General features: G+C 28.3%; 1 protein-coding gene across 2 annotated transcripts in view; it reads left to right on the top strand.

Annotated features, from left to right (window-relative positions):
• LOC107440703 (lysosomal dipeptide transporter MFSD1) overlaps positions 1–16,344 on the top strand; it is a 54,775-nt gene extending 38,431 nt beyond the window's left edge. For both annotated transcript variants that reach the window (XM_087167229.1, XM_087167228.1), the window contains 4 exons: positions 1,760–1,897; positions 4,640–4,779; positions 11,590–11,704; positions 15,807–16,344. In XM_087167229.1, coding sequence (XP_087023355.1) covers positions 1,760–1,897; positions 4,640–4,779; positions 11,590–11,704; positions 15,807–15,920 — 507 coding nt within the window. In that variant the 3' untranslated portion in view covers positions 15,921–16,344. The remainder of the gene's footprint in view (positions 1–1,759; positions 1,898–4,639; positions 4,780–11,589; positions 11,705–15,806) is intronic.
• Positions 16,345–27,338: the final 10,994 nt, after the last annotated feature.

Below are 27,338 nucleotides of genomic sequence, written 5' to 3'. Positions count from 1 at the left end.
CTCTTAATTATCTATTCTCATCTTTTTAAGCTAACTAATTTTTATGATATAAAATTACATGCCGATTTGAACGAAGAACATAACTGTCGATTTGTTTAAAATAGCTTAATCATTCATAATTGGTAAATTTGTTTCGCGCAAAACTATATCAGTTGGGATAATTTTTATAGACGCTAAATTTTATTCATCGATCCGTCTTTTCATGATGTAAGCAGAAGTTGCATTTCTGCACCCAGAAAAAAGCACGAACTAAAATTAAAATCGTTTGCAAGAAATCATGTACCTTTGATAACATTTTTGAAGTCAATGGAGGTATCCTCTAAGAACGATAACTTTACTGTGAAACAGGGTGTGGTCGCTCCTGATAGGTTTCACTGTATAAACATAATTACGGAATTAAAACTCCCGACAACCTTTTTTTTTTTTTTTTTTTGTTCAATCTTACCAAAACTTCCGAGAATTTACTCCTGAAAGGTTTCACTGGGCAAACATAATTACGGAATTAAGAAATTGCTGGTAAATAAAAATTCTATTCTATATGTATTTATCAGTTTCTTAAAGAAGCTTGTATACAATAATGTAGTTATTCAGGGTGGCCACCCACCTGGAAAACCTTGAAAACCTGGAATTATCAGGGAATTTTTTTATACTGGAAAAAACCTGGAAATATCAGGGAAATTTGGATAAAAACCTGGAAAAATCAGGGATTTTTAAAGAAAAGCTGGAAATTTTTCTTTGATGATTTTTCAAATTTCACTAATTTAAATTATTTGCTAATTTTCTTAATTTATATTATTTCATCCATTATACCCACTTTTTTTAACGGAAATGTATCGCCAAACAGTTGAAATATCATCAACTTAGCGATACTTTGCTTGCATCAAAATTTGCTCCATTATAGTTCTGTTAAACTAGAATGCCATATAAAATTCTTCCACGGTTGCTAAACAAATGTGGAAAATTTTGACCTCTATGGGAATTTAGGAAAATTTAGGTAAGATTCTGGTGGAACAAGGGATTAGGATATTAGCTTCTGTTCTTAATTTTTTTCCTTGGGCTAAATCCATTTATGGCTCAAGTTTGTTCCGATGCTTTGGTGGTTATTTGTTTTCTCTATTTTGACAAAATGTTTTTGTATTTTTAACTTTATAAAATTCTCCAAAAATTAGTTGGTTATAATTTTATGATAATAGATTTTATATCGCACTCTTTTTCTGAAAGCTTTTCTACTTCTATTCAAAGAAATCTGTGAATTATTTTTTCTGAGCAAACCAACCAATCACACATTTTTTTACAATCACTAACAGCAATGTTTGTCGACAAATTGTTACAATTGTTGCATTAATGCTAATTTTTTCTATTTCATTTTAACCTCTTATAACATATTTTAATTTTAAACAAAAAAGGCTCCTTTGTTGGTCAATATATGATTTTTGATTCAAAATTTTGTGCCAAAACATTAAAAAATAAATAAAAAAATCTTGAAAATTGTCAAAATAAATTATTTTTTTCAAGATGATATGTTAAGAAAATAACATTTTGAATAAAATATTTTATAATATAGACACTTTTCTTGTACACATCCTATACTTTATAAGAAAAAAGAAACAAAAACCTGGAAATTTTAAGATTTTTATCTGGAAAACCTGGAAAAATCAGGGAAATTTGAAATCTGATTTGAGTGGCCACCCTGTTATTGTAGTTGTTTTTTATATATTAATGGGATTATTAATTAAAATTTTCTTATTTATTTTTATAGGATGTTTTTGGAAAAAGAGGTGTTCTGTGTGTAGTCTGTGCAACTTTGACGATTCCTGTATTTGGTTTGTTGGCCTTCTCTCAAGCTCATCCTTTAATCGCAACCATATGGTTTGGTGTCACTTACTCTGTTGCAGCAGTAAGTTAATGAGTACCCTCTTAAAATAATGCTGTGTGCAGCACCAAATTTTTGAGTTAAATTCATTCCTAGTTGCGTTGACATTTTTGCAAAATAAAAAAGAATGCAGTACCAGTTATCCATGCTTTTTTGGTGAATAACCAGTATTTCTTTCTAACTAATTCTCCCACATTTATTGCTGTAAAGATTTCCTTTTTGATGAGGTAATCATTCAATTTTAAGAACATGCAAATAAGACATTTGATGATACTATACAATGTCTTTAATGATTGTGACTCAAAATTAATAGACACTCAGGTATTTAATGACATTTAATTTTATCCATAAATTACATTTTAATTATTTCTTCATCTTTAATTAATTTTATAAATTCAAATTACAATTTCTAATTTATTTTTTTTTAAAGTTCATGTAATACATGTTTGTTTTTTTATAATATTTTTTGTATAAAGGTCATGAATTTTAGAAGCTTTATTGTTTTTTTAGAAAATTATAGGTAATCTACAAGATGCACCTTTAATAGATATTTTGTTATTTTTAGACAAGTATTTTGTGGAAAATTCTATTTTTCAAGTGGTTTTAAAATATTAATGTATTTAAATATTTTTTAAACCTTATTCATATTTGAATTTTTTGATAATAAACCATTGTTGTAAGTTAATAGATTGTTGCTTATTTTTAATAATGCAAACTAAAAATCAGCTTTCGGTTTACATTGTAAACTTAAGTACAAAATAAAACATTTTTTCAGCAATAGAGATTCAATTAATAAAAATATATTACAGCATACCTGCCAACTCTACTGGATTTTCCAGTAGACTTCTGGATTTTGCCAGTTTCTCCTGCTTTACTGGTTTAATTTAAACTCTCCTGGTGTTTTACATTTTAGAAAATTTCCTGAAATTGAGTAGGTTTCCTAAAAATAATCCCTATTGAAATAGGATTTTCGTACAGATTATTGTTTGCTTCCTTGCTTGAATATTTAAATAAATATTACATAATGAAGTGGACTTTATTGTGTAAAAATCAGTTCAAAACTTTTTTTTGTTCTGAAATTTTCAGTTTATTTTTATTCAGAACACTTTTTTAATTAATTAAAAGAATCGTTTTTACTATTTTTGATGAACTAAATGTCTATTAATATTCGAAATTATAAATAAAGATGATACATAAGATTTAAAATATGTTTAATGTCAATCATAACTGGAAAATACTGCAGTTTTTCTATTTCGATGACTATAAAAATCCTTAAACTTCCCTATCATAAAATATTTAGTACATTATGCAACAATTATCATAAAATTTATATTATTTCATAAAATCTACTGGATTTTTTCCTGTCCATGTTGATTCTGTCCATTGTCTATGATTGCAGTCAAGCCCCAATTTCACGAACTTCTATTTATTGAATTTCGGGTTGAGAGTTAGCGGATCTTTCTTACCCTCTATTGAAATGAAGACAGAACCCCTTAGTTAATAAACAGTAAACCCCATATTAATGAATCATTTCAAGATTTAAAAATAATACAAGATATGTGTTAATAGAAACTACTGGATTTTTTAGAACTATTATTGTTTCATATATAAATAATTTATTTTATTGAAAAAATACAATAGGTATTGTTTTATATTTGATATTATTATGTTTCAATATTTATTATTATGTTTCAATACTTCAAACATGAAATAATAATTTAAAGTTGTAAATAAAAATGAATATACAATGAGGACCCGATCTGAGAATTTCATGAGAACCGAAAATTTTTATTTGTTTAATCATTATTTCGTTTAATCAGGGTTAATTGTTATGTCGAAGTTTTTTTAAAAAATGCACTTGTCTTATGAATTAGTCCTAATATGCAACTATACAAGCATTCATAAGTTTTTAGCTTTAAATTTTAAGTTGTTTTTCGTCTATGGAACCTAAAATGATCGACCCTATTTCGGTAGAGCCGCCAAATATTATTTTTAGAAGAGGATAAGTAACCTTTGTATGCTCCATATTTTGTAAGGTAGAACCAAGTTTCTGAAAATACATTTTGAAAAATATGTGATATCAAGACACAAAAACTTAAGGCACTGATCAACTCACTAGTGCATTCAAAATTCACTGTATTTTTGGCTGCTGAATTAAAAGTGTATAATTTCAAGTTATAGATATTTTTGTGTAGTTGTATATTAGGATTTTGCTGAGTATACTTGGTGGTGTAAATGAAAACAATAACTGAAGAAGTGCACGATTTATGAACAACCCGATATTATTAAGTACATAAAAATAAATGAATTGAATGGCCCGTGTGATTCGAATGAGTGATAACGATACAATAAAAAAGACGCTGCTTTTTGAACCCAGGGTAACAAAAGAGCGGGGAAGGGCGTAGTTGAGATGTGCTGACTTAGTGGAGTCTGATTTTCTTGCAATTAATGAAAAGAATCAGAGATCAACCATGATTTGAGTCGTTAGAGAGATTTGAAGTCGTTATGGAGAAATCTTCAGAGGAAGGCATTGACCGACATTGGGCTGTCTGGCCAACTATGATGATGTGTATTAGGATTGTTTCATAAGTTAAGTTCGTGTTTTTATTTTTGAACCTGAATATAACGAGTAAAATATTCGATGCAAATAAATTTATGAAATTGGGACTTAGCTATATTCATTATATTTTTCCATACTTGTTAATCATTTTACTGTGATTCATTAAATTTAGCCTATAAATTTTTTTGCCTTTTTTTATGTTGTAGGCTTGTATGTGGCCATCTATTCCTCTGGTAGTTTCTCGTGCCACAATTGGCACGGCCATGGGGTTGGCTACTTCAGTTCAGATGATTGGTGTGGGATGCTCAAACCTAATCGTTGGAGAGATTCAAGGAAAAAGTCGCGAGTAAGTTTTTTTTTCCTTTATTTTTTTCTCTGTATATTTTCTATGCTGAAAAATATAATTTATGTAACCATATAATTTTTTTTTTGAAGTAAATAACTGCTTCCCTTACCAATTTTTTTGAACAAAAAATGCAAAAAAAAATCAACATATTCTTTTATTTCATTAATAAATGCAAGGAACTAAAACAAAGCGTAATACACAAGTTCTAAGTGAAAAATTTAAATTTTTTTATGAGCAAAAAGTATTTAATTTACCATCAGTTTGCGATCCCAAATTATCACAGGCAAAAAAAAATGTTAAATATTAGTCATGTTTACATCTTCATAATTTGAAAAATCATCTGCATTACTTTCACTCGTGAACACCATTTGTTTTACTCTTTTTTCTGTGTAAATTCATCAACTATCGTATATACAATTGTACAAAGTATGTCTGCAGTCCCACAAATAGCAAAACTCCCAAACAAAAATTGGCAAAGTTCCAATCACAGCAAATTATTATTATTTTTTGTTTTGTTGTCAGTCGAATAAAAACGTGATAAAACAAAACGCACTGACAAATTCTGCTTTGCTCGAGTTAACTCGGGATAATAAATATTTACATTATGTACATACCCGAGTTAACTCGGGATAATGAGGGAAGCGGTTAAGTATTCACAGAGTTGCCACTTCACGGGGAAAACCTGGAAAATACAGGGAATTTAAAAAATCACCTAAAATAAGTGGGAAAATGCAGGAAATTTTGTTTCTTATTTTCTTTTTTTCAAAAAATGTTATTTACTCAAAGTGCAATCTAAGAAATATTTAAGGATAATATTTCAGCTATATTAAACTGGTTTATCTATTATAGCATTATTAGTTTTAAGTATGTTCAGCCGTTCCTTAAGTTTTCGGCAATTATAACTAATAGCCCAATACTGCTCACACAATGACTGTGTCTTTCCTCTTAATATATTGTGCATAATATCAGGGGGCCAAGCGTTTTTAAAAAGGTGCTTATTTTCGACTTTTGTTTTTTAAAGGTGCTTTTTTAATTGGGTGTTTTTTAAAAATTGCTTAATTTTCCCTTTTCCAAAATGAGATTCTTTTCTTTACCATATCCATCACTGGCTGCGGTCAGTGTGCGGGTGGGTGACCCACTTGGATCAGTCTGCGTAGGGACCGAGGGTGTGCGGTATTGGTCCTCGTTAAACTGTGCTACCGTAAAGTGCTCGACTTCGCGCGCAGGTCGTTGGGCTACCGAAGCGGGGGTGCCATCCCCTCTGCAGAGGATCAAAATTGTGATGGCATGTCTTCGGATCATCCTCAGGGATGTTTCCCAGACCGTCGCCAATAGCCCATTGTGCAGCTCTAGTGCGACGTAAATCAACAACATCATCTTTACCATATCAATTTTTGCCTCGAATTACGCAAGAAGCTTGTTTTGCACATTGTTCTATTCAACGTTTTCATAATTCATTCAATCAACATCTATTTCGACATACCATCATTCTATAGCGTATGAAAGCGCCAATCATTTTATGAAATACTTGCAGGTTTGAATACTGAGTTGGATTCGGTGGGAAGGATTCATGCATTCTCATGAGCAACTCTGCAGCATTTTGCAAGAGAGAAAATCTTTTTAAATAATAGTTATAATTAATTATTTATAATTTTGAATACATTTTTTTGCATGATTGTGTAAAGTAATTAAAAAATTTAATGATTCACTTAATATTGAATGTATATTGAATGTAATATTGAATTGTGAAAAAATTTTTATTTTGGCTAATATAATCACGAAAAGAATTCTTTATCAGAAACTAGTTATTTTATCATGAACAAGTAACTTAAAAAACTATTTTGCATTTTGTTAACGTATATGTATGAAAAACTTTCAACACTATGAAGGGGCGGGGAAATTATTAGTGTGCATATCCTAATTATAATATTTTTTAAATTGCTTAAATAGTACTTAAAATGTGCTTATTTTTTATTGAAAAATTTGGCTGTGTACCCTGAATATGTACAGGGAAAACACAAGGAACTTTTCTTCCAGGTTTAAGTGGCAATCCTGATTCATCACCTCTTTATTATACAGTGCAAAAAATACTTACATAAGAAGCAAATGTAAAATGCAAGAGGGGTTCGCTCTAAAAATGGACTATAGTCAAAAAATATAATTAAAAGATAGAATCTGCTGGCATGCATCTCCATCAAGAACCTGCTGGAGCAAAAAAACATTTTATGCACCACCTCCACTGAGACTCTGGCAATTTTGCTATACATTTATGTCAACTTGCGAGTTTCATATTTTAATTTGAAGTTTTTACTATGCAGAAGAATAGTAATTATTATTAATAGAAACATAGTATTTTAATTAAAAAAATAAATTTTAAATAATAGTTCGATCAGTAAGTCATAATTTGTAGATATTAAAACAAAATTAAATAAAACATATCTACCTGGCAAAATTTTTTTTTTTCATCTGGAAATTAAAAGCACATAAATCTTTCATTTTTTTTTATTTTAAGCCTACAAAATTTAAAAGATTATTTTAAAAAAAACTTAAACAGCCCTAATCTATAGGAATTTGTGAGCACCAAAGTAAACACAGCTGCAGAGTCACTAGTCGGGGAGACTTTGCAATGCAGATAGTGCAGGAGCAGTTTCTGCAGGCCGTAGGCAAACTACTAAAAACAATTTCTAAGCCAAAAGCTTTATTTGTGTGTATACCTAATGTTGTGCACATATGTTTGTAATTAGTAAAACATGTACTTTAAGAAAAACTAAAAAATATTTTTTATACCCTGGTATATAAATAAAGTGTTCCCCATATGAACTATAATTAGTTAAAAGTATATTTCAGTTGAAATGTATTGAAAAATTATGAAGAAGAACAAACGTTTACAGAATTTGGAGGGGAAAAAATGAGTAATGATCTGATGAAGATGTGCCAAAAAGTGATTTAATTACAGATTCTGCTGCACTGAGTAGTAAATAACATATATCTGACCAATTATTAATCATTTGGTGTTTGGCTGATTATTCGTCTACCAAACAGTTCATGTTTAATGTTAAGATTTTTATGTGGAAAAAAAAATCCTTTTATATATTATAAACATTGATAAGTTCTGTGACGAAATAATGCAATTTATTGATATGTATTGCATGGGTACCCCTCTTCAGTCCTGAGGACTGAAAACAGTTTTAAGAAAAGTGCAGGAGAATGATTTTCCATCCTCCATTAAATATGTTTTCAATTTGTTTTTGAAACCATGCCTGCCAAGTCTCCTGTTTTTTAATGAAGACTCCTGGATTTTACGACTATCTCCTGTTTACCTGTATATTCTCAAATTTCTTTGTATTTGTTGAAGAAATTTTTGAGCAAAAAAAATTTTTTGCAGCAGATGGTGCTATTGCCAGTACTGCAGTATGTTGAGTGTTAATTGTTTAAGTAATTATAAATAATGGTTTAAAAAAATCTTCTTTAGATTAATGTAAGTTCTTATATTATTTCCAATTTTAAATTTCTCTTTTTGACTTACATGATTATGCATGATGTATCAAAACTTTACTCGTAGCCTAAAAAGTTTTGCTAGTAAAATCTAAAAAGATTTGCTTATTTTATTTCTTCAATGTTGGCAGGTATGTCAAATTAAGTTTTCATTTACAAATTTAACTTTTTCTTTAAAAATGTAATAATTATTTTATGTTAAAATAAATAAATAAATTATTACTATTCATGAAAACATTGTTTTTCATAATTATTGCAAAATAATTAAGTAATGATGTTGCACCACAATAAAGGAATTACATTGACTTTCAACATCTGCTTGCCTAAAAGAAATATTTTTGAATCTAAATCTGCTTTAGTTCGTATTTTTTTTTAACTGTTGGGAAACAGTTTGAGATTGTGGGCAAAGTTAAATTAAGATTATTTTTTAAAATATTAAATTTATATTTCTATAACGAAGCATTAATGATGATGAAATGTAAAATAAGTTGAAATATGCATGACTCTTAGAAAAAAATTCATAGTTTATTTTGGCCGATTGGTATAAAAAAATAAACAATGTATTTTTTAGCTGTAAAAAATAATAAAAAGAAGAAAAATTTGTTTGTGATGCCACAATAGGCATTACATATTTCCTAAACTTTAAAATTAATTAATATCTTAAAATTATTTTTTTAAATTATTCTTAAACAAATTTTAATTATATTAAATCAATTATTTAATTTTTATGAAATTTTAAGAAAAGTGAACATAAAATATTTTATTCTTTTCTTATCAATCAATGTAACGGCTAACTTTTTATTTGAACTCATTAATTCGCTGTCATGACTAATGGAAAATAAAAATCTATTTATAACTCTTTATTTCTTATCATAAAAATGTTTCAGTTACATGGTTATACTAATCCTAATAGTATTTTTGGCGATTCGTTTTTGCTAAATTATTTTTTAATATTGATTGTGGGGGTTGTTTTTGGCTATGTTATCTTTCAGTAAATTGCCAATCTCTTCCTATGATCCTAACTGTCCAGAAACAATTCATTCACTTTTTAATTTTGCTTTCAATTGGGCTGGTCATGGGGGATTTATTTCCCATGGCCTGTCCTCATTGATAGTATTATGCAAAATTTAATATTTAACTTAGAAAGTCTTAATAAAATATAATTTGTATCTTGAGCTCTACAAATATTTAATAAAAGTTTTATTATAATTATATTTCAGTTTTCATATTCAACTGTCATTTTCATTCTCCTGTTTTCATCACAATTTCAATTAGTCAATTATACCGTACAACTTTCAACCACACTTAATTTCCGTCATTATAGTGTTGTTTTTTTAGAAAAAAAATCTATCTTTGCTATTCTCATGGAAAGTGAGCTACAAATTTCTAAAACATTCTTCAAAATGGTGCTACATCGTGTTAATTGGGCAAAAAACAAGTTTAGTCTTGAAATGTTTCTAGAGTGTCACTCATGTGTATTGCTATAGCACTTTCTATTAACATTAAATAAGTGTATTTGCTAATGACAACAATTGTTCTGCTATTGTGAATTGTCGGCATAACCTACTTTTACGATGCTGTAAAGTTGGCAGCTTTTAAAAACCTGCTATTGGAAAAAATTATCACATATTTCGACACTTTGTTAAAAGTGTTTACAGATTTTTGTTTATTAATACAGTATAAACTCTTTAGTATGACCAACATTAAGGCGATCCTACCATTCTAATGAAGGATGCATTTAGTCCCATTTGTTATTGCAATCGTAATGTTAATGCAGAATTACGAATGTCAATTATAAAGTCAGCTCTGAATTATTAATTCTAATATAGTAATCTAGAAACAAAAATTTCAAACAAATTATTTTACTCATTATTCCCTTAGATATTATCTCATGATGAATATAAAATTCCTTGAATACCCATTGAAGGAAGGATGAATGAAATTCTCATCCTAACCACTGTAACAATGGTGGTCATTCATAATCTTTATACAATAGATTATAAATATTGTATTCACAGTTTTTAAATGTCTTTATAAAAATGGCAGCTTCAAAGCAGTATAAAATTTTTAATACACTTCTTAAGTACTAAGTTATTTTCATAGTATATTTCCTAAAGAGTTCTTTTGTGTATATAATGTACAGAAAAATTTTGCTGATACCACTGTTTTGGTAAGTTACTAAATTCTTATTAACGTAGAGCATTGCTTTGTTAAAATGATAATTTTTTTTTGTATGTTACTAAATTCTTATTAAAATAGAGCTTTGCTTTGTTGAAATTAGTCATGTACATAGCTGCCAACTCTACTGGATTTTCCAGTAGACTACTGGATTAGGCCAGTTTCTCCTGGTTTACTGGTTTCATTAAAATTTCTCCTGGTTTTTGTACATTTTAGAAAATTCCCTAATATTGAGGAAATTTCCTAAAAAATATCCTTATTGAAATAGAATTTTTGTGCAGATTATTGCTTGAATATTTAAATAAGTATTAATAATTCATAATGATGCAAACCTCATTTATAAAAAATAGTTCAACACTTTTTTTTGTTCAAAAATGTTCAGGTTATTTTTATTCAGAACTCTCTTTTTAATTTAATTAAAAAAATATTTTAACTATCTTTGAATTAAATGCGCATTACTATTCAAAATTCTGAGTAAACATCTACTGGATTTTTTCCTATCAGTGTTGGCAGCTATGCATGTATTTATTTATATTGTTTATGAGTTAATATTGTATTTTTGTTCACTGATGATAAAATGACTTCTCATCTTTTTTTTTTAATATAATATAGAGAAAAAATTTTGTTGATACCAATTTTTTTATAAGCTAATGAATTCTTATTAAAGTGGAACTTCGCTTTGTTAGAATTGGTCGTTTTTTATTTATTTATTTATTTTTGCTTATGAGTTTATAGTTATGATATTTTTATTCACCGATGATAAAATGACCTCTCGTTATAACATCCGTTTTCACATGGACTTTGAGGATCGTTATATCGAGCATCGACTTTTGTACTTAATATGTGTAAAAATATTTATGAGCTTGTATAAAAAAAGTTTAATTTATTTTATTAAGGTCATAGTATTTTTTTTCACAACTTAAAAAATTTTCTTGATCACTGCTTTTTTTTTTGATGAGTTAAATCAATGATTTTTTTAATGTTATATTACTCGAAATCTCTTGGGAAAAAAACTAATTTTCTCTAGTTTTTTTTTATATTAATGATGATGAATTTTTGATTTTAAACTTTTTTCTTTAATTTCTGTATTAAATTTATTTAATTATATTCTGATGGGATTTAAATCATTATTTATAGTTTACCCTCCGAGGAAGTTCTTAAACGTTGGAAATATGTTATGATTTATCTACTGGGAAACATCCTGGCCTGTGTTGCAACTGCAGTCATACTTAATGTAGAAGATTCTAGAAAAGTATGTTACTATTATATTTGTTATTAATTATTCGTTTGAATGACCAGATTTTTGAATGTTAATATTTATGGAACTATATCACATATAAGTTTTCTACTAAATTAAAGAAATAAAGAAAGATTTAAGAAGCATAATTTATATCTTTAATCTTGTTACACAAAATTAAGGAAATATAAGTTTAGATTTTTTTTAATTACAAATGATGTGTGATACGACAGCATAATAGCCTGTATTTATTGTAACATGTATATTTTGATGAGAATTCAGGATTGCCACAGGTGACTAAAATGCGACTATTTGCAACTATTTTTGGCCTGAGGATACTATGGCAACATTTTTTTGCCTGAAAAGGCTAAATAAGCAACTATTTTCTGGAAAGGGAAACTATTGGGAGACTTTTCTGAACACCTAGCGAAGTTTTTTTTTTAGCATAAGCGTTAAAAAATGTAATTTTATACAGTTCAGTTTAACATAGGCTAATGCTAAACCATGGAGATTGTCTTTATTATTTGTATAACAATTTATATTTTACATCATCATCAGCATTGGCACGACAGCCCTTTGTGAGCCTGGGCCTTCCTCAGAAGCTTTTCCCATTACATTATATTGCATAAATAAAATCATTTCCTACTTTTCTGGTCCTAGTTACATAGGTTTTAAAATTTGTATTCTATTTATTTAGTTAATTTTTATTTACTTGGTTTATGTATTTCTTTGTGTTTCTTAGTAATTCAGACAAAATAAATGTTAAAGAAACATATACAACAGTTACAACCTCTATATGGCTTTATTTGAATTTTCATTGAAATCAATCTTCTCCACATGACTGCACTCAAGTTATATAAACTTATTCGACAAATTAATGTGCCTATTTTTAGGTCCTCATTTAGACCAATGTTTCCTCCTAATAATTGTCTCTATCAGGTCATTCAGGTATTCATGTAAATCCACTCTGTAAGAAATTATAAATCTTATCAATCAAGAATATAAAATTATCCTTGAATAAATTTACTCTGTATAAAATTACAAATGTCAGCAAATCAGTGTGTCTGTTTTAGATTCTCTTATAAATTAATGTTTCGGAATTGTACCTACCAGGAGTGTAGAATTTTCCTCATATAAATTCACTCAATATAAAACTATGTATAAATGTCATCATTTCAGCAAATCAATGTCCTTTTATCAGATGTTCATGTAAATCAATAGAAACTATTCTGGAAAATTTAACTGAAACAGGAATATCTTGAAACTATTAATTTATTCTGTTAAAATAGATTTAAATTATATTTTTTCTTAGATTTAAATCTCTAAACCTGCTTATACAAAACTTTCATTTTTAAATATACATATTGTTCAATATTAACCCCTTAAAAAACACATATTTTTAAAGTCTTTGTGGAACTAAAAAAGTATGCACATTAAGGGTTGAAGAATAAAAATTACACATTAAGGATTTAAATTAAGAATATTTTTTGAATCAAGAATCATGAAGAATATTCATATTCAAAATTGTTGCATTTTACTTTATATATTAGTTTAATAATATTTAAATGAAGAAAAGTTAGTGTTAGGTCAAGTCAATCATTATAAAACTACTTGTATAAAAATAAATAACAATTACACGTTTGAATAGAGCATTAGGATATCAAATGATTTTTATCCATTTCCTTAAACTCTTTACTCCCAGCATTTTTAATTGAATCGAAAATTTTAATATTTTAACCTAATGAAGAAGAAAAATAAATTTTCTTAATATTTCTTCTAATTTATCAAAAATACAGACTTTTTGTACAATAATTTCTTAAGATTAGCGAGAAATTTTTTAAAGAAGGAATATCTTTTATTTAGCATTGTAAAAATGTGTTAATTATTGTAAAAATATGTTATTCAAGTTCATTTTTGTGTTAATTATTTTTTTTTTTATTTTCAAGTAGAAAATAATATACATTGCTTGATTTAATAAATGTGCTGTATTTTTAAAATCCCTTTTAAATTAATATTAAAAGTAAAATTTTTTGATACATTTGCAAATATTAACATTATTCAATATATATTTCACATATATATTGTATATAACACATGGATCAATAAGTTCCGAGACTAACCCAGAGATGGCGCTCGTAGTAAACCAGTAACCAGGTCTTTCTAGAGTACTAACCTTTGCTTAAAACGTGTCAAAATTTTAAGTCGATCGGACCAGAAACAGCTGAGTTATCGAGGATGGAGTAAAGTCGTTTTGTAGTTTGTTTAAAAAATGGAAAAAACAGAGTTTCGTGTTCTGATAAAACATTGTTTTTTAATGGGTAAAAACACCGCGCAAGCGAAACAATGGATTGACAAATGTTACCCGGACTCTTGTCCATCAAAAGCAACAATTTGTCGGTGGTTTGCCGAGTTTAAACGTGGTCGTACCGACACAAATGACGCAGAACGCTCGGGTAGACCTGTGGAAGCCGTTACACCGGAGAATGTGAGTGAAGTGACAAAAATTATAATGAATGATCGTAAAGTGAAGCTCCGTGAGATTACTGAGATGACACAGATATCATATGGAAGTGTATTTACTATCCTTCATGAAAAATTGAGCATGAAAAAGGTTTTTTCCAAGTGGGTGCCGCGATTGCTTTCGATGGAACAAAAACAGCAACGAGTCGATGATTCAGAAAGCTGTTTATCGTTACGTGACCATGGACGAAACATGGTTACATCACTACACTCCAGAGTCGAAGCGGCAGTCATCTGAGTGGCGCACAGCTGGCGAAAGCCGTCCGAAGCGTCCGAAAACGCAGCAGTCAGCTGGCAAAATCATGGCGTCAGTTTTTTGGGATACGCATGGCGTGATTTTCATTGACTACCTCGAAAAAGGTAAATTGATCAACAGTGATTATTATATTGACTTGCTGGTGCGTTTGAAGGAGGAAATCGCAAAAAAAAACGACCGCACATGCAGAGAAAAAAAATCCTTTTTCACCAAGACAATGCACCCTGCCACAAGTCGATGAAAACAATGGCAAAATTTGACGAATTGGGCTTTGATCTGCTTCCCCACCCCCCATACTCGCCAGATTTAGCCCCCAGTGACTACTGGCTCTTTGCTGATCTTAAAAAAGTGCTCCAGGGAAAAAGATTTGGCTCAAATGAGGAGGTCATCGCTGAAACTGAAGCTTATTTTGAAGTGAAAGATAATTTTTTTTATAAACATGGTATTGAAAAATTGGAAAAGCGCTGGAACGATTGTATCACCCTAAAAGGTGATTATGTTGATGAATAAAAAAAAAATTTTGCAAAAAAAATGTTTTCATTGTTAGTCTCGGGACTTATTGATCCATGTGTTATATATTGCACCTATATGTATTATAACAGCAAATAAAATTTAGAACTTATTGAAATACAATTGAAAATGTCACATTACCTAAGTTCATCATCCAAATCAACGAATGAGCTGAATAACCTATTATTTTCTCTCATGGTTGAATTGTTTTTTTTGCATTCTTTTGTGTTGTCAATATTCAGGATTTCAATCTTCGGGCTGCTAACGTTTGTGCTGTCAATATTTGTATGACGTGGGCGACGCTCACTGCCATAGGTGCTCACTGGGTAAAGATAAGAGAGTAGCAATTCTGGCATTTCTGAGGCCAATGGGAATTAGATCCAAGTGCCCACCATTAACAAAAAAAAAAAAAAAAAAAAAAACACTTTACTTTCTGATTAGGAAAAAAGATAAAAAATTATTTGCTTTCCTCTTTTTTTGAGCTATTTTAGTCCTTCAACTCTTTCTTTTACTCTGTTTTTTAAATTTAAGATGTATAAATATGAAGATGTAGAGTATTACAGCTTTGGTTATACCTATCATTTCAATTAATGTTATTATAATGCATTTTTAAATTTATTGTTGTGTTTTTGTCGGAGAAAATGGTAGTCATGGAAAATTCTTGGAATTAGTCATGGAAAACCATGAAAAGTCATGAATTTGAAAATCTAAAATGTTGCAGAATGTAGTTCATTTTTCTTCACAATTTACTTGTGGTATTCGGAATTGTAACTTCTTTCCCTGCTTGAAGGATGGTATTCTGAACTTTAATTTTTTTTCCTCAATTTTCAGGGTGGTGTTTTAAATCTGAGTCGTAAAGAAGTGAATGCAAAGACTGAGGAGGAGAAACTTGTCGACAATGATACTGACGCACTTGTGGACTCTCTAAAAGCAATCAATGATTAATTACATAAGAAATTATTGAAAATGAAATGTTTTTATCTTTTTAATCTCCGTTGTACCTTTTTTTATTTGTGTGAAACCTAAGTGATTTTTTTTGTATTTAAATGTGGTTTAGAAATAACTCAAGTATTTTTCTACACAAAAAAAAAATGCATGGTGTTAAGTTTCATTATTATACATTTTGATGTATTATCCTAGGATCTCAAGATTTATATTACAATTGTACTCTTTCATGTAACAAATATATTATTCCTTTTATGTAAATTTCAATAATTTACTCGTATGTTTTATTCTTTGTCCCATGTGAATGCTTTCTTGTTTGACCGTTATTTTGTAAATTATATTATCCTTAATATTCCTTGTGTAATGTATATAATTATTTCCATTGAAAGTCAAATTAAATTATTTATTTTTTTTATGGCAAAAATGAAGTATAAATGATTTTATCTTTGTTTTTTTATCCATAATAAATGAAACATACTTATTACAATTTTTAAAAAAATTAAAAAAACTAGATAATATACTGGATGATTCATTACAACAGTTAGACTTGTAAGACAGGTGAGGATACGGATTGCATTGCAATCAGCAATCCAAAATGCCATTGTTCACCTGGAGGGGGGGGTTCTTCCCTTTTATGAGCTGGCACTTTTATTATCTAGAATTTACTATCTAAATTTTAATATAATAAATTCTAATTGCTTTTGTGTCTTCTGGGCAAGGTTGACTCAGTCTTCCATCCCGCAAGTGGTCAGGGTTGTCACTCTACGGGGAGAACAGGCAAAACGTGGGAAATACAGGGAATTTAAAAATCACCTAAAATGCAGGGAATTTTGATTTTTTTTTCTTTACAAATTGGGAAAATACCGGGAATTTCGTTTCTTATTTTTTGTCTTTTAAAAAGTGGTGACCACTCAAAGCGTAATCTATGAAATATTTAAAGATGATATTTCAGTTATACTAAACTATTTAATTTACTATAGCATTATTTAAGTACGTTCAGCTGTTTTTCCCAGCAATTAAAACCAGGGTTGGCAAGGTTTAGGACAGAATGGATTAATCCACGGTTTAAACCGTCCTGTCCAAAACCCCTTTGTCCAAAACTGTCTTAAACTGTCCAAAACCCTTTTACTCAAATTATGTCACAATTTTATCTGAACAATATTTAAGAGGTAAAATAAACATAGAACTAATAACATATTGATAATTAAATATACCAGAGAATATTTGTTTTTAAAAGTATAATGTTTTATTAATATTGTTTGACTCTTCAATTTAAACAAAGGAAGATTAATCAGTAATCAAGTTCAATTGGTCCTCTCATTCAATAGAACATAACTGAAGTTTAGTCTTGCCATACAGTTTAAAATATTAGGGACTAAGTGCTTGGTTCGTCATAAACACGTTTATTTATCTATAGTACTATTCAAGAATACTTTTATTTCATTCATGTTCAATTCTTTTAGCATAGTGGTGATACATCACCAGTGTCAGTAACTGAAACTGATGTTTTGCCCTTCAAAGCTGTTAATACATTTTTCAGTTATTTTGTATTTTCAATTCAAACTAATATATTTATGTTTAAAAACATTTTTTTTTAAATAGATGTCTTTTTTATTATCCTGTAATGTAGAAATTATAAAAAAAATTTTAAAAAATATTGTGAAAAATAAAAGGTTAATTTTTGAACAAATTTAGTATTTTTTTTAAGAAAAATTATTATTTTTTAATATTGCCATATTTATCCTTATGCAAAAATATTATTTATCAGTATTAAAAGCATATTTATATTTAAAGGATTAGGTATTCACTTTTGTTGTTCAATGAATTGGGGAGCTTCAAAAATTATAAACCTTTTCCTATTATATTATTTTCTTTTAATAAGTTATAGTAAATTGTATAAAAAATATCAATATTTATTGATACATGTAATAATTATGTGTACAATGGTTACACCTATAGAATTTTTACCTTTTACCAAAGTTCAATGTTTTGGACAATTTAAGACAGTTTAACCCAGTTTGGGACAGTTTTACCCAGTTTAGGACAGTTTTACCCAGTTTAAAACAGTAAAACCCACATGTCCTGTCCAAAACCAGTTTAGGACGTCCAAAACCCTAACCCTGATTAAAACTAATAAATATAGTTAGCCCAATCTAGCTCACACAAGAGCACAGTAATTGTTGTTTCCTCTTAATATATTGTGTGTAATATGTACAGGGAAAACACAGGAAATTTTTTTCCTTCTAGATTTGTGTAGCAACCCTAGTGGTTTGATAATATGAGTACCAAGCATGCTTGGGAATTAAACACTGGGGGTTCCACTTTCAGTTCACCACCCAACCGGAGCATCTGCTCCTACAGCCCAAGGTCAAGGAAACAGATGAGCACAGTAGGCCTTAACCCTCTATGGGCTGTCGTGCCACTGAGCTTAGTTTATTTTCTTATACTTTATTTGACACATTTTTATCAGAAAAAAAGTATCTTTCTTCCTTTGGCATATAACTTAAAGAATAAATATCCCTTAACAATCAAAAGCCTTCTTATACGAAACCTTAAGGTTCGCAAAACACTATTTTGGGAACTTGGGTAACTACCTAAAAGCACCATTAAAAAAAGCAGAGAATTCAAACTTATCATCTTAAAAAGATATTAAATTATTAATTCCACTTTTCTTTTCACTCTTTCTGTGAAATATTAGTACCCTTGCATGATCTTTGAATTTATCAGAACATGGGCTATTTATTGAAAATGGCTACTCCAAATCAAATAATTTATTTTAAATGCATGTTTAAGATTTACTGTACTATTTGAAAATTTAATTAAAATTCAAAACAAAGTTACGTTATTATCAATTGCTCTGTAAGTTTTTTATTTCTTATTATAGTATTACTTCGATCACATTATTTTAGCATTTTTTAATTACGATTAAATAGTAAAGGTATAGTGTAGTTATAATTTATAACGGTCATTAAACAGCCGACCCAAATTTTGCGTTCACGGAAGAGTTCATTTCCGCGCGGGAGTAAGAGCCAAACATCTTTGCGCCTGAAATTGAGACAACCCTTAATGCGCGCCAAACGCAAACAGTGAATTCTTTTTCAGTCACTTACTTTGCTTTATCATCTGCTATTAGGACTGGGCGATATAAGCAATTTTATATCATGATGCATCGCGATATAGTATTTTTGAAATTCATTTACTTGTAAGGTGCAGAAAGTCGGATTTATATCAAAACTTCATACTCAGATTGATTTAAATCAATATATGAATTTGATGTATATGTTTTGCTTAAGAAAGATATTAATGTTATATTTTCTAAAAATGATTGCGTAAATAATTCTTAAATTCGCTTTATATAAACGCTAAACCGCTTTTTAGTTTAAAAATAAATAATAAAAAAATAAATAAAATTGAAATTTATCAATATATTTACCTAGCAATATAGAAAGAAAATTTAAAAAGTAAGTACGTTCAAAATTATTTGTATGCTTAGTACAAAGGGCTAAATAAATTTTTTTTTAAAGAAGCACTTTTAAAACAACACTATTTTTTATTATTATTTCACATAAATAATAAAGTTAAATTGAATAATTACCGAATTCTGAACGAAAAAACAAAGTAAGGTTTAATTTCTTAAAAATGAAATCAAAAGAATTATGATATTCGATAATATATTCAACTGACAATATTGAAAGAAAATTAAAAGACACGATTATACTCTTTAATAAAACGAAGTGCTAAATGATTTTAAATAAAGAAGTCGCAATCGCAAACATTACTAATTTTTTTGAATAAACAAAGTTGATTGACTTATGTCCAAATCCAAAAGAGGAAAAATAAGTTTTGTTATAATTTTATTTATAAAAATGAAAACAACTAAAGATTTATAAATTTAAAATCAGTTATAAAAACCCATTAAGTTATTATTTTATCCAAAAAGTTTTTAATAAATTAAAATAAAGCAAAAAATAGCCTAACAAATTTAATTCTTTATGGGCACCTTAAATTAGATTTCCGTTTGTAATAAATTCAATAATGTAAAATAATACTTAAACATATAATATTAAAATTAATTTTCACATTTAAAAATAAAAAGAAAGTTTTGTTTCAAAAAAAATTTTACCTAATTAATTAAGAAACACTTCTTTATATATTCTTTTCAATAATATATTACGTTCAGAACAAGGTAACGACGGCAACCACAAAGTCAGTCCCACTGAAAATAATCTACAAGAAACGATATCAAGTTGCGACAAAGAAGAAAAAAAGAACTAAGAGGTACGGAAACGAACACGCGAGATCACGGATATTATGTTCTGATTCTACTACTCATCAATCAAGGCCGTTTCAATATAACGATACGAACATCGTCTTCCCCGGCACGAGTTAGCATCGGAACGTAAGAGATACTTGCGTGTCTTGTATCACTATATCGTTCGTCTTCTTTACTCGACGCCCGATGCATCGCCTGAAACGAAAGTCGCTGTATCGGCCTGCCGATACAGGCGTTAAATCGATTTATAGCCCAGTCCTTTCTGCTATTATACATTCCGTTGCTCTAGCTTATTAAATATATCGCAGCAAAAAGGACAAACTGTTCACTCAAAAGAAAGAAATCAAATTTATGAAATATTAAATGTTAAAAAATGCACATTAAAATTGTGAAATAAATATTTTTGCTATACGATCGCCAATTAACAACCTTCTTCAGGATTGTTCACATCATTTTCCCAAAAATAGCGAAATAGTATCGTCTGATACCAGAGCCAAGTGCTAACTCCTGGTGAACGAACTCTAACTAATTCTACTCTGTATCCTCGCCCTTTAGTGAGCAGTTTGTCTAAACAAAACTTCATTGAAGTTATTTCTTTATCTAATGTTGTATCTAATTTTTTTTATTTGATTTTTATAAATTGTAAAGCTTAATAATTAGTAACATTCTGACTCTGTACTAGAAAAATATGAAACTCATAAATTTTAGAACACATTTTTTTCCGAATCTTTTAAAGATTTATAAATTTTAAAATTTAACAACAAAAAAAACTAATATATTATTAAAAATTAATTTTTTATATCATTCTGAAATTCAAATTCTTGAATTAAAAAACCGCAATTTAAGTAGGGTAAACCAACCAGTGAAGGAACATTTCATATATATTGATTAAAAATAAGAATTTGAAAGTTTTTTTTAGATTGATTGGTAACAATAGCTTACTGTCAAACAATAGGAAGTCATCTAGCAGTATTTTGGATTACCTGGTCAAATAGACTTCTCTGGAAAATTTTTTGAATCTGTTATTATCTCTGCAACACCTTGTTTCGTTGAAAAAATTATAAGGTGAGTGTTTGTATTTATATGTTTGAAGTGGAATTAATTGCATGTAGTAGTCTTATTTTTCTCACTGTGAAAAGGAGAATTCAAAATATAGTTATTGAAGTTACGTTTTATTTTTTTTAAAGCACCATAGCATAATCAAGTACTGAGATAAGGGGGTGTTTATTCACTGGATCACCAAACGATGAAAAACCAGTGAAGGAACAAGTGTTCCTTTACTGGGTTTTTCTCCCAGTTAATGAAAATAAAAGAAATTTTTTAATTTTCTTGTACTTTTAGTCATATTATACATCAAAATTCTGTTTAAAAGACAAAAAACAACTTCTAACCAGTGAAGAAGCAGGCATGTTCCTTCACTGGGAATACTTCCAGTGAATGAACAGTAATGTGTGAAATATGATTTTGCATCACTCTAGGATAAGTAATTCTGCTATATAGAGGACAACCCAAATTTTGTTAAAAATTGTATGAATAATTCCTGAAATAATGTTAGTTCAAAATGTTAATTTAATAGCTTAATTTATGAAAAAATTATAATTTATATTTATTGATGGGGTGTGTAGTTTCATCAAATGTTAGGCAACTTAATAAACTATGTTTACAAATCGAAAACTAATTAAATATAATCATAAAAATTTAAATAGAACATTTTTTCGCTGTCTTTTAGGATTATAGACATTATAGGATAACAACGTGATTATATAATTTATAAGAACTACTTTACAATATTAGAATTTAAAAGCAAGCTCCTCAACAAAAAACAGGGTTAAACAGAAACGATACTCAATTTCTTCTGAAGCTTGAGAGGAAAATCCCTCAAGACATGTTGCAAATTTTTAACGCAGCATTGACTGAAGAGTCTAATATCGAAAATATCCAAGAGCCTGTACTTTTTTCAATATGGAAGAAGTGCGTATTAAAAGAAGACCACTTGGTTAAGTCAACTTAGGAACTGAAACTAGTATTGATAATGAATGCATCTTAGATATCGAATTTGAAATGAGTCCGCATGCTGATCCTCTCTTAGTAGAAAAAAGAAATGATTCTATAAGTAAAATCAGTACTTCTAAAGATCCTCTAGATATAAGTCAACAAGAGATGGATTTGCCTCAAACTTCAAGACACCTTTCCCCCGTCTATTTTCGAGAAAGGCATTCTAGAAATGTTGCTGAAAAATCAGAAGAAGTTTGGAGAACCATTTACATTGGCCAAATAATTGATGATAAAAGGAAAGGTCAAATAAGAAGAAAAACGAATAAATTACCTTTTGCACTAACTTCAGAGAAATGGCAAAAATTTCAAGAGGCTGAAAGATCTAAAAAAAGTTAAAACAAGAGAAAGTGGAAAAGAAAAAGAAAGAAAAAATACTTAAAAAAGAAAGAAAGCATTAAGAAATAAGAGGAAAAAGAGTAAACAAAAAGGTGATAAAATAATAATGATAATAAACAGCATCGGATGACACAATGATTTAGATTTGACTGTCAAATTATAAGAAAGAATTATTTTTTTTTATTTATTTTTTATTTAACATCACTTTAATTTCTAGTTCATGATTACAGAAAAAAGTTAGCATTTTACAAGTACTTGTCTATTATAATTTCACAAATATTCTTGTTTTTATATATTTGTATGGCTAAAAAATTCATAAAGAGCATTAAAAAATAACCAAAATTAAGTGTTCCTTTACTGGGCAATTTTGTGTTCCTTCACTGGTAAGAGCTGTTCCTTCATTGGGTCTTCTTACTACTTGTTATTTGAACCTCCAAAACTTTAAAACAATATTATGTAAGTTCTCTACAATTTTTTTGCATAGTTTGCAATTAGTAACAAATATGTTGACACTGTCATTTAACTGAAATTACGAATTTTGAAATTAATATGATTTTTTAAAAGGCAAGCGAAGCTTAAGTGTTCCTTCACTGGGTAGTTTACCCTACTAACAAAAAATCAATAAATAAATGAATGCAATGAAATAATGAACATATTTGTGAGCAACCTAAGCTGCCCAAAACATTAAATTTCATATAAAGCACAATAAATTGGAAAATTTTAATAATTGCTGAGACAAAGTCTCATTATCGTCTGTTAGCGTTATTAGTTTGTTTTCGTGATTTTCATTAGTGCGTAATGTAAATTCGATTTATTTCATTCGAAAAGTCTTTCATGCTATGATTTTAAGTTACTTTGATATCTGGGTTATGAACAAAAATACAAAAAAGTTCAAAAATAAGAAGAGCATTTCACAATTAGTAAGATAATAAGCTACAAATAAAGGATGATAAAAATGAAAATGCGCTATAAAAATGATTTATCATTAAAAACTACTTTTTATGAGATAATGAACATTTAGCAGGAAACCAATTACCAATAAAAAACAATCTGAAAATCATTTTCGTGGTTATTCTTTGTATGTAACTCAAAATTTGATAACTTTAATTTAATCTTAATTTAAATAGGTTATTTTTATAGTTTTAATAAATATAATCGTACTTCGATACTTAAATTGCGACTTACTTTGTTTTATGGGTTGGGTTAATAAGTACATCTTTTCGTTATATTCAGAAAGATGATACCCTATCTATTATGGATAATAATAAAAAATAGTTGATTATAAAGAATAATTTCAGTTAGATAATGACGAACATTTAGTTGGAATTCTTCTACCACGAAAAGCATTTTCGCGGTTTCCCTTTGCGTGTAACGCAAAATGTGATTATTTTAATTTAATCTTAATTAAAATAAATTATTCTTATAACTTTCGTAAATATGATTGTACTCCGATACCTAAATTGTAACTTACTTTGTTTTATGTGTTGTTAAAAGTAAGAAAAGCGTTATATTCACAAAGATGACTGGCCATCTATCAAGGAGGATAATAAGAAAAACTATTTTCTATGAGATAATGAGCATTTAGCTGGATTTATCTTACCAATTATTATTTTCGTGGTTTCTCTTAGCGTGGAACGCAAAATTTGATAATTTCAATTTAATCTTGATTAAAATTAATTATTTTTAATGGTTCTACTCCGATACTTAATCTGCGAGTTACTTTGATTTTTGGATTGAGTTAAAAATTACAAAAATATGAAAAGCATCTCGTTATATTCTCAAAGATGATTGGCTGTCTGTCAAAGATGCTAAAACTGATTTATTATAAAACAAAATTCATTGCGATTACTGAGCATTCAACTGAAGTTTTTTAAACGTCCAGCAATCTGAAAGATATTTTCCTGATTTCCCTCGCAAAATATGATTGTTTTCTTATTAAAAAAAATATTCATAAAGGCAGCAATGTTTCAATACTTACATAAATTATTTTATCTTTCTTCCTTGTTAAAACTACAAAAGAGCATTTGATTTATTGCAATTCACTAGTAGATCTTCGTATATATATATATATATATATATATATATATATATATATATATATATATATATATATATATATATATATATATATATATATATATACATATATATATATATATATATATATATATATATATATATATATATATATATATATATATATATATATATATATATATATATATATATATATATATATATATATATATATATATATATATATGTATATATATATATATATATATATTATAAAGGTATTTATAAAGAACGAAAATTGATAGACTCTATATAGTATCAAATTTATAATAAATGCTACGAATAATTATTTCAATTAAAATGATTTTTATTTTTAATTCTCATAAGAAAATTAAACAAATGTATGGTTGCATTGCTTTTTTTTAACATGTCACATAAAGCATTTTTAATTATAATGATTTTAAAAAACAGTAATAGTAAACTAATAAAATTCAAAGGGTTTTTAAGTTTTGAATTCATTCTGTTAAATGTATACAATACATCATACATTTAAATGTTTAAAAAAAAATACTAAAATAAGCATTTATACTTGAGTTAAAATAAAAAAAAGACGCTTCAAACTAGTATCTATGATTGAACTAGAAAATATCCTTCCTTCGGTTTTAATTAACCCAAGTTCTGAAGACCGAAACGGAACAAAACTTAAGTATATAATTGCCCGTAATCTGAATGATCTCTGGTTATAAAATTTCAATAAACAAACAAATAAATTACAGGCGATGTCTAGACATTTTAAAGCAATATACTCGGTTTTAGAATTTAAATTAAACTGCTTTTTAATGATCGACACTGATAACACGCAATGCTTAAGTACGGAGGGGATGTCATATAACTTGAGGATGCGAATTGTCAATAGCGTGTTGCTTTAAAAAAAAAAAAAAGTCCCCTGTATTAGTCCCTTGAATGGTGGCTCAGAGGATAGAGAGCTCGCCTTCCAATGAGATGAACTGGGTTCGAATCCAACCGATGGCGAGTTAATACGAATTCCGCACCCGGCTGACCACAGTGCTGACGTAAAATATCCTCAGTGGTAGACGGAACATGGGTTATAGTCCCCTTGCCGTCAAACTCACCGTGGGAGGTCTTCGTGGTTTTCCTCTCCATGTTACGAAAATGCGAGCTAGTTCCATCAAAAAGTCCTCCACGTTGGCAACTTTCTCCCATTACTTAATCCAGGAGTTCCCTAGTCTTCTGGATTGGGTTCAGACTACCAAGGCTACGGAGTTAAACATTAGTAGTCCTAAACCCTAAATTGGGTCGGCTGCTCCTCGACGGTTATAAAATAAAATATATTAGTCCCTGCATACAATATAACAAATTAGCAAGTTCCCATAAAAAGAAACAGTCGTCTCAAATACTTTCAAAATAAAAATGAAAACATTATAATTGAACACTCGATTTTAACTAATAAAACTATTTGTTAAATGTAGACACAAAATATTTTAAATATAATGCCAACTAAAAGTTTTAAAAAATTGAATGTCCAAAAAGAAAGAAGAACTTTGTAAAGGTAAACCAAACAAAAGATAATTAGCAACTTAACCAAAATTGTACTTTATGTTTAAAAATTGGAAGTATAGCTTTTTATATTTTAAATACTGATTTATCTGGTGCGGGCTTACAAATATGTTTAGGATTTCTGAAACAAATTTTCTTCTTCAAAATCTTAAATTTGTTTCAAAGTTTGAGCTTTCTTTGTGAAGCTGAGATGAAAATACTAGAATTTAAAATCATTTATTTTAGTTATGTGAGAAGTTATTCAAAACAAATTTCCACTCTTGATTTATTTTTACTAGTGATAAGTGGTCTGTATATTTAAAGGAGTTTCAGATTGACGTTTTAGTGAGAAAGGAAATCAGGCGAATCAGACTTAGCAACTACTTACTTTTTCCCAGCAAATAAACTGGTTTTGATTATTTTAATTCCACATTTGCGGTGATTGACATCGATTATGATTCGTCATATGTAGTGAATTTCGAGCTCCTTGGTCCTTCAAAGTATTTTTTATTTCATTTCTTGCTACAAAGATATACATACCACCCACAAATAAATGTATCACTATAAATAAATACAAAAGAGAAATATAAGAAAATCAATAAGTTTTATTTACTGGGAATAAGCTGCAAGAATATAGGACTCATAAAATACGTTCAAAATGTTAATCAAGGGGAAAAATTACCGAATAATGAAAAGAGAAAAAGAAAATTATTATTATTATTTTTTTTTAAGTGATATATTTTTAAGTGCTTCTCACACTATAGTATTGATATATTTTGCTTTGACTATATTGACACCATATTGGAAAGCACTCTTTTTTGAGGAAATAATCGTGTGAGCTGAAGAAGAGATTATATCTTTTTTCGGTTTTTTTTTTTATTATTTTTAATAATTTTCTCTTTTTTAATTATTCTGTAATTTTTTCATGTATTCTCGACATTTTGAATGCATATATAGATATATATTAGAGCGAGAATTTATTCGCGGGAGATGGTCGGGTCAGTGATGTAGATTAGAAATCAAATAAAAATAAAAATGTTTGATCATTAAATGTTTAATATTGACCAATTTAAAAGTCAATGAAATATGAATCACTTTTCAAGGCCAATAAGTCATTGCTCTTTAAGGCAAATGAAGAGTTAAGCAAATCTTAAACATTTTATCTTCACAAAATATAACTT

This window comes from Parasteatoda tepidariorum, chromosome 7 (assembly GCF_982258835.1).
Source record: "Parasteatoda tepidariorum strain Cologne lab strain chromosome 7, Ptep-v5.0, whole genome shotgun sequence".
NCBI classification, from domain to species: Eukaryota; Metazoa; Arthropoda; class Arachnida; order Araneae; family Theridiidae; genus Parasteatoda; species Parasteatoda tepidariorum.
The sequence above is the reverse complement of the archived record's forward strand: the minus strand, read 5'-3'. Positions and strand labels throughout refer to the sequence as shown.